The 12,335-nt window shown below is 42.8% G+C and overlaps 1 protein-coding gene across 9 annotated transcripts in view; it reads right to left on the reverse strand.

Moving 5' to 3' along the window:
• Positions 1 to 2,731: 2,731 nt before the first annotated feature.
• The window catches only part of atp2b2 (ATPase plasma membrane Ca2+ transporting 2), a 48,704-nt gene continuing 39,100 nt past the window's right edge, over positions 2,732 to 12,335 (reverse strand). For 6 of the 9 annotated variants that reach the window (XM_076141453.1, XM_076141457.1, XM_076141452.1 and 3 more), the window contains 9 exons: positions 11,943 to 12,122; positions 11,717 to 11,804; positions 11,481 to 11,587; positions 10,563 to 10,754; positions 10,167 to 10,380; positions 9,838 to 10,049; positions 9,529 to 9,636; positions 9,208 to 9,390; positions 2,732 to 5,459 (listed from right to left, as the gene is read on the reverse strand). In XM_076141453.1, coding sequence (XP_075997568.1) covers positions 5,151 to 5,459; positions 9,208 to 9,390; positions 9,529 to 9,636; positions 9,838 to 10,049; positions 10,167 to 10,380; positions 10,563 to 10,754; positions 11,481 to 11,587; positions 11,717 to 11,804; positions 11,943 to 12,122 — 1,593 coding nt within the window. In that variant the 3' untranslated portion in view covers positions 2,732 to 5,150. Of the gene's footprint in view, positions 5,460 to 7,803; positions 7,897 to 9,207; positions 9,391 to 9,528; positions 9,637 to 9,837; positions 10,050 to 10,166; positions 10,381 to 10,562; positions 10,755 to 11,480; positions 11,588 to 11,716; positions 11,805 to 11,942; positions 12,123 to 12,335 lie in introns of all 9 variants that reach the window. The other 3 variants (XM_076141450.1, XM_076141449.1, XM_076141455.1) reach the window with 2 other exon arrangements.

The following is a 12,335-nucleotide window of genomic DNA, read 5'->3' on the forward strand; positions in this document are numbered from 1 at the left end:
GCAAACGTTCTGTTCACTTTAATTTTTGTGGAACGCTGCATTTGAAGTGTTTTCTGTATCTAGAATCCAACCTGAGAACATTCCGACTACTACACAGCCACTCCACCCTGAGCCACACTGCCCAGTTTACAGGCCAAAGACCACGCAAGTCCTTTGAAGTTGAAATTTCTAGCAGCTGAATTTCGAGTGTGCAGCTTCAACTTGCTTCCACTCCAGAACACAATACACACACATGGGGAAGGCTGAAAATTATTTGAAACTTGTGATATCTTCAAAAATAGTTTAACATTTTGATGTTTGGTGTCTGTACAGAAGAAGAATACCTGACCGCTTCCAGCAATTAAACTTAGTCACAAATCTGTAGGTTAGATATATTACCATTGACTATTGAAACTGCAGGTTTAATGTCACATCAGTAGAGGAAGGAGTTGTGTGGTTATGTGGGTTAAGAAACGGAAGCTGAAGTTCATTTGATGCTTTATTGCTCCTTTTACGATGATCTGATGACTTTTTCACAGTATGTCCTCAGTCAGAGCCACAACAAATCGCGCTTGTGAAATGTATTACAACAATGTATTTAGTATGCATGTGGCAGACACACACACACACATGCACTGTATCCAGTGTACATGACCTCTTTTTCACGGCCTCATTAACAGTGTTGTGATCCTAAATCCATTTCTTCTCAGCCTGTGTTTTGCTTAATTGATCATCCCCGTCTTAATATTAGACCAGTATGACTGATGAAGCACACAGCCCTCTTCATCTGCATATTAATACTGGTAAAGATTCATCATTAGCTGGAGGATTGCATTCATCTTAATGCCTTTTTGCAATCTTAATGCTAATTTTATTCAGCTCACAAAATAAAGGCTGCATAGGCATGATTTAGTGGAATTCTTTATATTGCCATGCAAACAACTGGCATTATATTATGAGCTGGAGTTTGTAGAAAGTTTGCAGAGAGTTTTCTTTTGTACGACTCAGACTGAAGTGTTTTGCTGTAATAAGATTAACAACAGGTGATTATATTCCCAAGAGGGGAACAGTAACAGGCTGACTCATCGTTAGTCAAATACTGCCATCCAGTGGAAGACACACACACACACACACACAGCTTCTGGGACCTTTCCATTCAAAAGGCAAATCACCTTCATAATCGGCAATCATGTCTTCATGTACTAACCTGTTCAGGGTTTGGCCGCGTCTAGAAACCTGCTGGTTTGTTGTCACTCTGCCGTGTGGTTTGACCAATCACCAACCATCCATCCATCCATCCATCCTCCATCCAGAACATATAGTCAGCTCATCATGCACCTTAAGAGCCCTTAACTCCATCCCCAAACACACAGAGAATTGCAGCAGATCAAACCAAGCATTTAACAAACCTTAAGCATGCAGTAGAAAACAAATCAGCTTCAGTGCCATATGGCCAGACGCCCCTCATGCTAAAGGCAGGGTGTCATGAAGTAAAAGAACAGTCCAATTACATCAACAACTAGTCAATATGATGTGAAAAACAAATGCTGCCCATCGCTGGGTCACCGCATGGAAGAGACACCAATCAGCACAGGACATGTGGGACGGGGCCAGGACACACCATGCTGGGTCATGCTGCTCTGGGAGATTTATTAGTGATTTTCCATTTTTTTTATTTTTTTTTATTAATGTTTTTCACTTGCGCTCCTGTCAGGAGTGTGGTAAAATGTGACAGTCAAGCAGCAAGAGTCACAGTTCATCATCATAATCATCATCATCATCATCGCCACCATCGTCATTGCCAACACCATTACCCTCCTCCTCCTCATAATATTACCAGAATCATTTTCATAATCATTTTTACTTTTTCATCAAGCTAGAAAATAATTTACATCACATTGTTTTACTGACTTTTGAGACCACAAACATTCCAGCAACACACTCTAGGATTAAGGGTGGGTAACAATCAGAAAAGCATGACTTTTGCATAGTATTAAATGAACAAAGACATTGAGTTCTTTATTTACAATTATTGTATAGATTAAAAAAAAGTATCATAAAAACAAGATGAATGAACACTTAAATCACTTACCCATAAATGGCTAAGAATGCCAAAAGTTATCTGTTGGCATTTCTCTTTTTCTTTGTTCCACAAACTGCATGCTGCTAAATACAGTACATCGAGGCAGGTGACAGTATGTTGCAAGAAGTATCATTGATATCATAATTATCATCAGCACTTTCATCATTATTATCATCATCATCATCATCATCATTATCATCATCATCATCATCGTCACCATCATCTTCAGCATCAGCTTCATTATAGGTTGTCAGTTTTCATGTAATGGCGGTGTTGAATGTGTTTCTGACAGGAGCTGCTTTAGATTACATACAGCCAAACAGCTGTGTTGGCGTGATGCATGATGGGAGATGTTGTCAGGACGGCTTTCCCGTCTCACGCCAGTCCACACAGAGTTTCTGTCCTCTGAAAATTTACAACAAATATTTGTTAAATTCGGTGTCTTTGCGTCCTCTTAAAGCTGAAATGTCCTCCTGGTTGTGAAAAGTGGTGTGAGAGCCGGAGTCTTTTATTGAAAATGCTGTTGTTGACGTGATGCTTTTTTTGTTATTGTTTTTTTTTGTCTTTATTTTACAGAGAAACAAAGGAATCGTCAAGTTTAAAACACTGTAAAGGAAAAAAGAGGAAAATAAATCAACAGCTTCGAAGCAAAACATCAGAATCCAGACTGTTTGTTTTTTTTCAAATGAAATAAAATAATTTTATTTGAATGGTCAATGTTACTTTTTCAACACGCCTGAGCTGACTGGTAAAGCTTGTGCATCCTCTGCAAATGGACAGATTGACTGAAGGGGGAATCAATTTGAAAAAGGGACAGAACTGCCTGGGTGAATGGTTGTATAGAGTATATAGGATTTTTTAAAAGTAGAAAATTCGTCAATTTTTTTTTCAAGTTGCATAATGAGCCTATCACGTCATGCTTGCCAATGACTTGGGTTAGTTATAGAAATAATGACAGTACAGGCTTTTTGTAAGTGGCCTTGTCCTTCCGGGTGCAATACGACTTGAGTACATGTGCGTCTCTCTGGTCATGTCTGATTGGTCAAAGCACAATAAATAGTTTACAACTAGTGAGTACACTCGAGATGCTAGAGTACTGTATATTCTGTGACGGCAGGAAGACAAGCTTGGTTAAAACACACAAAAAGCACATCTAGAAGTACACCACAGAATTTGTCATTCATAACCAGATAGTGCAGAAAAGAATCATCTTTTTTATATAGAAAAAGAGTCAAAGCAACATTCCATTTTTGTTGTAATTTGTTTTTTTTTCTGTTATTTCTTGTTGTTTTTTTTCAGATGTTAAAAATGCCAACAGCTTTGTAGGTGTGTGTGTGTGTGAGTGTGTGTGTGTGTGTGAGAGAGAGTGTGCGTGTGCATGTGTGTGTGCGTCTAAATAAATCAAAATAAAAAATAATCAACATAATATATCCTAATACTTTCAACAACAAAAAAAAGTCTGATTTTCTCACAGATCCAAATATAACTTTGCAAATTTCTACCATGACTCGATTGCAGCCTCGATGGTCACACACATTTTTAAACACAAAGTCCTTTGATCAAGCAGATTTAGCTAGATGACAGTTCACTTTAAAGGTCCTGATGTCAGCCTTGACTGAGGCCAGAGCCCAAGCAAAGAAAAAGGCAAAACAAAATGAAAAAAATAGAAGAGAGAAGTTGATATTCCCCGTCTGTCACAAAAACGAGGCCTCCGCTTAGAAAACCACAGGCGAGCCGCTCCGTCTGGATCCCAACAATCATATAGATTAATACTAAGATTCCACATTTACTAGGTATCCCATTATATTTTGGTTTCTTTTTGTTTGTTAATCCTCTAAAAATATCTACAGTATTTGACAAGACAGCAGGCAAATTCCAGCACATGGTTTTCAGGAATAACACACAGACACGGCTCGGATCCGTCTATCCAGAGCTCCGGTGTGTCCGCCCTCCTTCTAGAAACCAGCAAGTATATCTCTACGAGGTTGTAAACAAATTACATTCTCTTTAAGACATAAATAAGTCAAAGTATTTTGAGCCATTGAAGCAGGAACAAGGCAACATGCCAACAAACAAAGATAAACTCTCTCTAAATATATTTATATGTATTTATATTTATAGAATATATCCCATAAATGCTTTCATCATCAGTATAATTATGTGTTCCTTATTTTCCGACAGGTGCAAAACCACTGTGCAAGTTGAGCCCTGCCACCTCAAAACACATTTCCGTTTATGGTTGAAATACATTTTTACAGTTGGTTACATGTACATGCCACACAGAGGGAACTTGCAGGCCAGGAACTCAGACAAGCTGTCTGTAAAATAGTAGTCCGCCCCGAGGCCCAGCCCATCAGAACCAAAGAATTCCAATAAAATTAAACCCTTTTAAATAAAACTTGGGTAATGTACATTCATGCAGGAGCAACAATAATAATAACAATAATAATAATCAGAATCAGAATAATAATAATAATGTTTTTCAATTTAATTTAAACTATTATCAGTATTGACAATGTTACTGTTGAGGAGAGGGAGTTTAAGGGGAGTTTAAAAGTCCTGTTTTGTGATTTACTCCTCATTTTTCCCTCCGCGTCGTCCTCTTCCGTCGCCACTAAAGGCACACGTCACACAGATGTGCACTCAGTGGCACACATTTACATGCTAACACGCATATAGTCATACACACCACCACCATGCATATACAACCACAAAAGCAGCATGGCTGTAGATTGTGTGGCTTTGTCGCGCTTTTTGATTGTATGTCAGTGTATGTGTATGTTCTACCTTGTAATGTTACTTTGAATGTTTGTCCATTCAAAGAAGCTGAGAGCTTTAGGAGCTCAACGTTAAGGGGGAGGGGGAGGGGGTGGGATTTGGAAAATTTGCCACAGGATCCGTCCCAGGTAGGTGGATGGGAGGCTGGAAGATGAGAATTGAACCGAACAGGGTGCAACTTTAGGGTGGCATGAGTTGAGAGTCAAGGTGAGAGTTAAAGGTCTGGAGGACTTGGAGGAGGCGACCCCAGACTGCCAGCTAGAGGCGCAGGGCAGGAAACAACATTAGAGGGCTGAGGCTCGGATTCAGGTTAGAGGCTGGTCTCCAAGCTGTGCAGAGGGCTCGTCGGGCTGGAAGAAGCAGCTGATTTACTGGTGTCGATGGTCAGATTGATGCCACTGTCGATGGCGTTGTTATTCTTGTTAGGGGACGAGGGCTGGCTGGAGTACTTCCTCCTCCGGGCGGGGTCATCGTCCATGTCATCGATGAGGGGGATGTCGGGTGTGGAGTCTTCTATCCTAAACTCAGGGTGTGTCATGAAGTTGTGGATGGACGATCTGGAATCTGGTTTCTCCAGGCCTTCATAGAGGGAGCTACGGAACGCATTCACAACACGGATCTGCGGTATGAGAGGGAGAACAGAGAGAACAATGAGAGATCGTACCGGGCTGAGGTGAGAGGGTTGGAGGGACCCTTGGGATGAGAAAAAAAGAGGGAAGTGGAAGAGGAGGGGACGGGGACAGGGGGGAGGAAGGAACCTCTCAATTGGGGAGGGAGACTGATAAAGAGGTGAAGAAGGTGAGGGAGCAGCAAGATTATACGCAACTGCAGTCTGTGTTCTGCTTTCACAACATGACTACAGTTCACAACTCACGCAGTTGACGTGCACTAAGGAATATTGTGAGGAAGACAATCCACAACGAAAAACGGTCAAAATCATACATTTCAGGAAAAAAAAGAAACAAAGCAACACAAACGCTCGTTGTAAGTATACGCTTTAGTCCAATGTGCTGTATACCTAGAAACAAGCCACGTTAATAAATGGAATGCTCACAGAAAAATTAAAGGAGAATATCACATGCAAGTTTGAAGAGATCTGGTGGACGAGGTCAGTAAGGAGGAAGGAGGTTAGATCTGAGAGATCCAATCAGGTGATTTACACTTCAGAAAGGTACCAGAGCACTGTCTGGGACAATATCCACACAGACTCTGAACACACACACACACACACTCACACACACAAAGACAGCACAGGGTGGGTGAAGCATGGTCCCCAAACAGGACAATGGAAACAAGTCAAGTCTGGGTGAATGCTGGTTCAACACAAGCACTGCAGTGTAAAACGCACAGCAAAACAACACATCCATGGCAAAAAAGTGACCATTTGACAACACGGCAGTAAACAAGAGGTACACAAACTACATGCAACAACAGGACGGTGAAGAGGAGGTGAGCTGTGATGGACGGAGAGGACACGGAGGCACACTGAGACGAAGCGCACAGGATGGAGGGAATGGGAACTTTAATGTCGAGAGGTCTGATGGTCAAAGCACGTTCTTATCTCCATGCACGTCTAAGTAAACACTCAAGTATACAACTCAAAGAACTGTGAGCCTTAGTGACAATGTAGTGAATCAGGTTGTTCAGGTGGAGGATTAAAGGAATCATAACCTGCCTCTGCATGCACACCATCACATGATCAAGATGATGACTCAGCAGGCTTTCATGTTTTTATGAATACATTTGAATAAATTGCTGCTTCTATAGATCACACATATTCATCAAAGTTAGTTTTTTAAGATACATAACAGGCCAATACATGAATTACTATTAGTCACCAATGTTAAAATATTAATGGAAATGTTAATATATTAACACAATTTGTATCCAAATTGGTTCAAAATGCTTTCCACTATAAAATAACAATGGCAACTGTTTTACAATCCAATTATTATATGTAAGTAATTCTTAATTATGTTAAATGTATTAATAGTATTTCAAGAGTTTGTGAATGCTGCTGCTACTACTACTGTAATGCTACTGCAGTAAGAAAACAAAAGCATCAAAAAGAAACCTGGATGAGTGCATGTGACAGGATGTCGGACAATTAACACTGATGGAGGAGACATTGAACAAGAGTAGAGAAGAGGAGAGGAGAGGAGAGGAGAGGAGAGGAGAGGAGAGAAGAGAAGAGAAGAGAAGAGAAGAGAAGAGAAGAGAAGAGAAGAGAAGAGAAGAGAAGAGAAGAGAAGAGAAGAGTGTTAGGCTCTTTGAAGAGCTCTGTTCAGGATTGCTTGGCTGTATTTGCTCACCTACACCATGTGAGCTCAAATCAGATCTTACTTGCAGCTTATACTTGAATGTTTACTCAGTTACTTAATGAGTTATCTGGAATTAGTTCACAACAATGTCTGTAAAGACATACAAATGGGAGGACTGGAGGTTGGGATGAGGGGAGGGGGTGAGCAGAGGGAGACAAACTCACAACCTGAAATGTCACGCCGTGGGTATCACCCTTAGTCCTGCGCTCCTAGCACTCTGAGGAAACAAACACACATTCACCAATGAGAGGACAGTACACCCAAGCATGGCACGAGCTATAAAGATGAATCTGAAATCCAGTATGAACAGCAAAAACACACAACAAAGAAAGGAAATGAAAAAGCAGATAGCGAGAAAGAAAAAAGACGCATCTTCAGAAATGCCAAGTCCAAAATACACACAGACACAATATTTTGATTTCGGATTAATGAACTGCATAATGTTCAGATTTGTTCAATCTACACATAGTTTTATAAATTAATGACGGGATGGCATCCCTGAAGCAAAGAGAGCAGAGAAGCAGACTGACAGAGTTCTGACTCACGGCCAGTAGTGGAAGGAGCAGTAGCAGCAGTAGTGCTTGTAGGAGAGGAAAGGGCATTGGACAAGGACACGTGACTAGGACTAGAAACATTGGTTACATCCTGGTTCTGGCTGGTGGTGGATGATTGCCTTCTCAGAACCCCCGCCCCCTGAAAGGAGGTGCCACTCTTGAAGGTGTTGACTACATCAATCTGTGGGAGGAGAGCGGGACAGAAGAGGACAAATGGCTGCTCAGAGAGACAGAGAACAAATGGCAACACAGGCTGGCTGGCTGGAGTCAATCAAGACACGATGGTGGGACGGCTAAAGATCAGGGTGCAGTATCCCATGACGAATTGTAAAGAACTGAAGTGAAGGGAAGAGTGTGTGATCTACAGATGCAGCTGTTTGCAGTCCCCCCAGGAGTTCAACATATTTTTTTGTGATTTTTTTGCAATCCAAACCGTCATTTCCCTAAATTGTATTCAGATTCTAAAGTTTAAATAGCTCTACATGATAAACAAACACAAACCATATGCACATGTGGCTGAATGGGTTTCAGGAGGAGCAGCCAACATTCCAGCCTGCTCAGTGAGGAATGAGTTTCTCTGCTTCCTCACACATAGTCATTGCATGTTTAGTGATCTTTGTGCGGTAAATGTAAAATGATGTGGTAATTACGCAATACAATGCGAAATTATACAAGATTGCGGGAAAGTCTGGTGTTTTGTTGAATTTGAGCTGAATTCTACAATTGTGGAATCACAAAACTCTGGAGGGACTGCATGTGTATCGTTCGGGATTTATTGTGTTTTGATGTTTTCACTTGAGTTAACACTAATGGAAACCTCCCTAGCTGTCCAGCAGAATGCTGACCACAGCAATAATCCACTATCTGGGTTGCGATTGGCTACCGGTGTATGACTCTGGTCCATGGGACTGTGCTTTGGGATAGCTTCACCCTGGACCATGGGTGATACATTGAGATGAAACCATTAAACAACCAATCCAGCATGCAGGCTTGGACATCACAGTGATTATGGTCCGAGGAGATCATCATTCAGAATCCATTTCCAATTATGTTTAAGGTTTGAGCGCTGATCTTCCACTGGTCCACGCTGATGTTAGCAACACTCCAGTGAGAAGCACATCTTCATGTACCTGAATCACCTTGAGATAAAAGAATACCTTCAAGACAGTTACTGACTAGTGTGAGCAGCCCCGGCACATTTAACACAACATCTCCTGTGTTCTCTCAGGCGTACGCATGACAACGTCTGAGGAACAGCAACCCCCTAAACTGGAAATTGATTATATAACAAAGACAGACAGAGATTATAATGAAAAGCCATGTTAGAACCAGAGAAGACGGCTGGTCACAGGTGAAATTTAACCTTTCCAGTGCTGTTGTTGCTGTTACTTCATCGGTTCCATCAAACCTCACATTTCCATTGAAATAATAATAATGATAACACGGACAAAATCACTAAACGAGGACTGAGCTTTTGATGTCATGTTCTCACCTGAGTCTGAATGCGGTTGAGGCCTCTGAACCAGAGGATCTGTCCTCTCCTCAGTTCTCTCTCTGCGTGGTCAATTTCGTCGTTGTCTTCATTCACGTCCTCCTCCGGCAGCTCGTCTTTTCGGGTCAACTGCCCTGCCCGCCGCAGGAAGCGCAACTTGCTGTTGGGTACCGACGCGATCACCTGACCCACAGAGAAGACAGGAAGTTGTCTCAAAATGCAAGATGAAAAGCATACGGTGCAGAGAAATAAGAAGGGAGTGAGAGAGAGAGAGAGAGGAGGAATAAAAGAGAAAGGCATGCAGATGAATGTATACATTACCTGCCCCCAGACAAGCTCGCCCAGCCCTAAGAACACACACCACATCCACTTTTCCAAATCCAGAGGTTGACAGCTGAATGGCTTTCCACCAAACTGCACTATAAAGATCTATACAAACCAAAGTACACACGTCAGACTGAAACACACACATACTCATCTCACCACTGTCACTTACATTAATTAAATCAGAGCTAAATAACATTATGTGGCAACTCATTTGTTTCTCCACGTAAAGGAATTTGCATGGTGGTGACTCCCTATATCCTGTATCTATGGCGATAACCCTGAACAGATCAGCGTCTGCTTTACCTGCACAGCAAAGGTGCCAAACACAATAGAGCAGAAGATGGGATTCCTGAAGATGCCATCAAAGACGTTCCTCTCTCCGTGGATTTTGCGGGCGTTTATCTCATTAAAGAGCTGCATCATGACGAAGGTGTTGAAGATGATGGTGTAGTGCTCGGATGGAGGAGAGTGAAGAGGGGCGTTACGGCCACTGTCAATGTCGAAGATCTGCTCGCCTAAGGGTGAAAAGAGTTGGATCTGTTTGTGTGTAAGTGCACAGTGTATGTTTGTGACTGACACTTGATATGCCATGAGTGTTTTGTATCTTTGTATGTGTGATGATGTGTGCGTACCAACAAAGAGAAGCGTGAAGATGATGACGAGCTGATACACTCCATGTCCGAAGATGTTCTTGGTCATGGTGCTGGAGATGAGTGGCTTGTTGCGGCCGTATGGCTTCCTCCTCAGCAAAGACTCGGTGGGAGGCTCCGTGGCCAGAGCCAGAGAGGCGAAGGTGTCCATGATCAGGTTCACCCACAGCATCTGCACTGCCTTCAGAGGAGAGTCCTGAAGAAACGCAAGCACATTAGTACTATTGAGGAACTGGAGACATTCGTACTATTGAGAACACTGTTGCACTTGCACCCCATAGTGGCAAAGCATTGGCTCACCTCTGCCCCTATTCCCAAAGCTGTAACTCACACCAAAACATTATTTGCTAACATTATTAACACACACAACCCTCTGACCTGTGTGATGCAGGCGCCAGTGAACGCCACTATAACAGCCACAACATTGACAGTCAGCTGGAACTGGAGAAACTTGGAAATGCTGTCGTAGACGTTTCTGCCCCACATCACGGCCTTGACAATGCTGCTGAAGTTGTCATCGGTCAGAATGATATCCGACGCCTCCTTGGCCACATCCGTGCCAGCGATGCCCTAGGAACGCACAGATAAGGTGCAGACGGAATGAAATTAGCGTTTCATCATGTCATGGTGTGCGACGATCACATTCTGCACGACGCTGTGTTATGCTCACAAATCAACTCTGCAGTCACTGGATACAATAACACTCAAGAGTCCAGAGGGGGAGGCAGGATAATGTTGATTCGGTGCGTGCAAATGCATAAATGATGGTGCTGTTTGAAGTTTTGTGGTGGTCCAGTGCAGAACATAAACTAAACTAAATGTTGTGTTCAGTCTGCACAGGGAGCAGAAACATACAGAGCAGCAGGCAACAAGCAGCAAAGCCTGTTAAAGACTGTTCAAAAAGTATCATTACAATTTAAAGAGAGATCGTAAATGCCGACACATAAAGCTCTTCATTTTTAAACTATAACTGTAATTTCATCATGTAGTGTTCTGCTGATAACGCTCCTCTGCAGGACAATTGTGCGACCACAGAAATCCACTAGGGGGAGCTCCTAATCTAGGCAGCCACAGCCAGATTGCCTCAGAGGGCCATTTTCATACTGCAGAGGTGAAGAAGCTATCTGCAGAGGCTGATATGGAGGGGTTGTGTGTGTGTGTGTGTGTGTGTGTGTGTGTGTGTGTGTGGGTGTGTGGGTGGGTGGGTGGGGGGGGGTATCATCAGTAAGCAAGCAGGCGAGAAAACAGGAAAACAAACATAAAGAGAGGAGAGGGAGGGGTGCTGCTGCTGCTCACCATGGCGAAGCCCACATCAGCTTTCTTTAGAGCAGGTCCATCATTGGTCCCGTCCCCTGTCACAGCCACCACCTGCCTCTGTTCAACCATGGTGCTGTCGATGATGCCTGTCACACGCAGACAAATACAAAATTCACACATTCTTGATAAGATCAATTTGATTGGAACACTATCCTCGTTTCTTACTGTCTTTGTAAAACTGGTGACCAAGCAAGGAGGTAAAGTCAACAGTTTACCTTTGACAAGAGTGTGTTTGTCAGTCGGGGAGGACCTGGCCAGCACTCGGAGCTTAGGCCAAACCTTGTCCATACGCTCTTGTTCCACCTAAGTACACAGGTACACAGGTACACACAAACACAACGAAAACAGAAGGAAAGGTAGTTACAGTGTGATTTAGAGAGCCTTCTTCCCTTCTCACCCTCACTGCTTCCTCGCCGCCTGCCACCTCCCAGCTGTAGTCACCTCTCCTTTCTCGTTGCGGATCCTCCTGTTGAACTCTTTGCCGTCGATGCAGAGGAAGTCCTCTCCCGGCTGGATGATGCCGCACTTGATTGCGATGGCCCTGGCTGTGTTGATGTTGTCTCCGGTCACCATGCGCACTGTGATGCCTGCACGCTGGCACTTCAGGATGGCATCTGGCACCTAAGGAGAAGAGAAATAAAGTGTCAAAATAAAATATAGCACTGCACCCAGTCGAAGATTTCACTTTCCAAGACAGCAAAGATCTTTATTTCCTCAGCAAAGAGCAGATGTCCTCCCTCTGACTGTGGAGGTTAACATATACAAGTGAACAGAAGTGACTCTGTACTGTACTGTATGTTTCATATTGCGTAATGTACATAGAACAATAATTTA

Source organism: Genypterus blacodes, unplaced genomic scaffold (assembly GCF_046128005.1).
Source record: "Genypterus blacodes isolate CSIRO-AG114 ecotype Tasmania unplaced genomic scaffold, CSIRO-AGI_Gbla_v1 ptg000017l_1, whole genome shotgun sequence".
NCBI classification, from domain to species: Eukaryota; Metazoa; Chordata; class Actinopteri; order Ophidiiformes; family Ophidiidae; genus Genypterus; species Genypterus blacodes.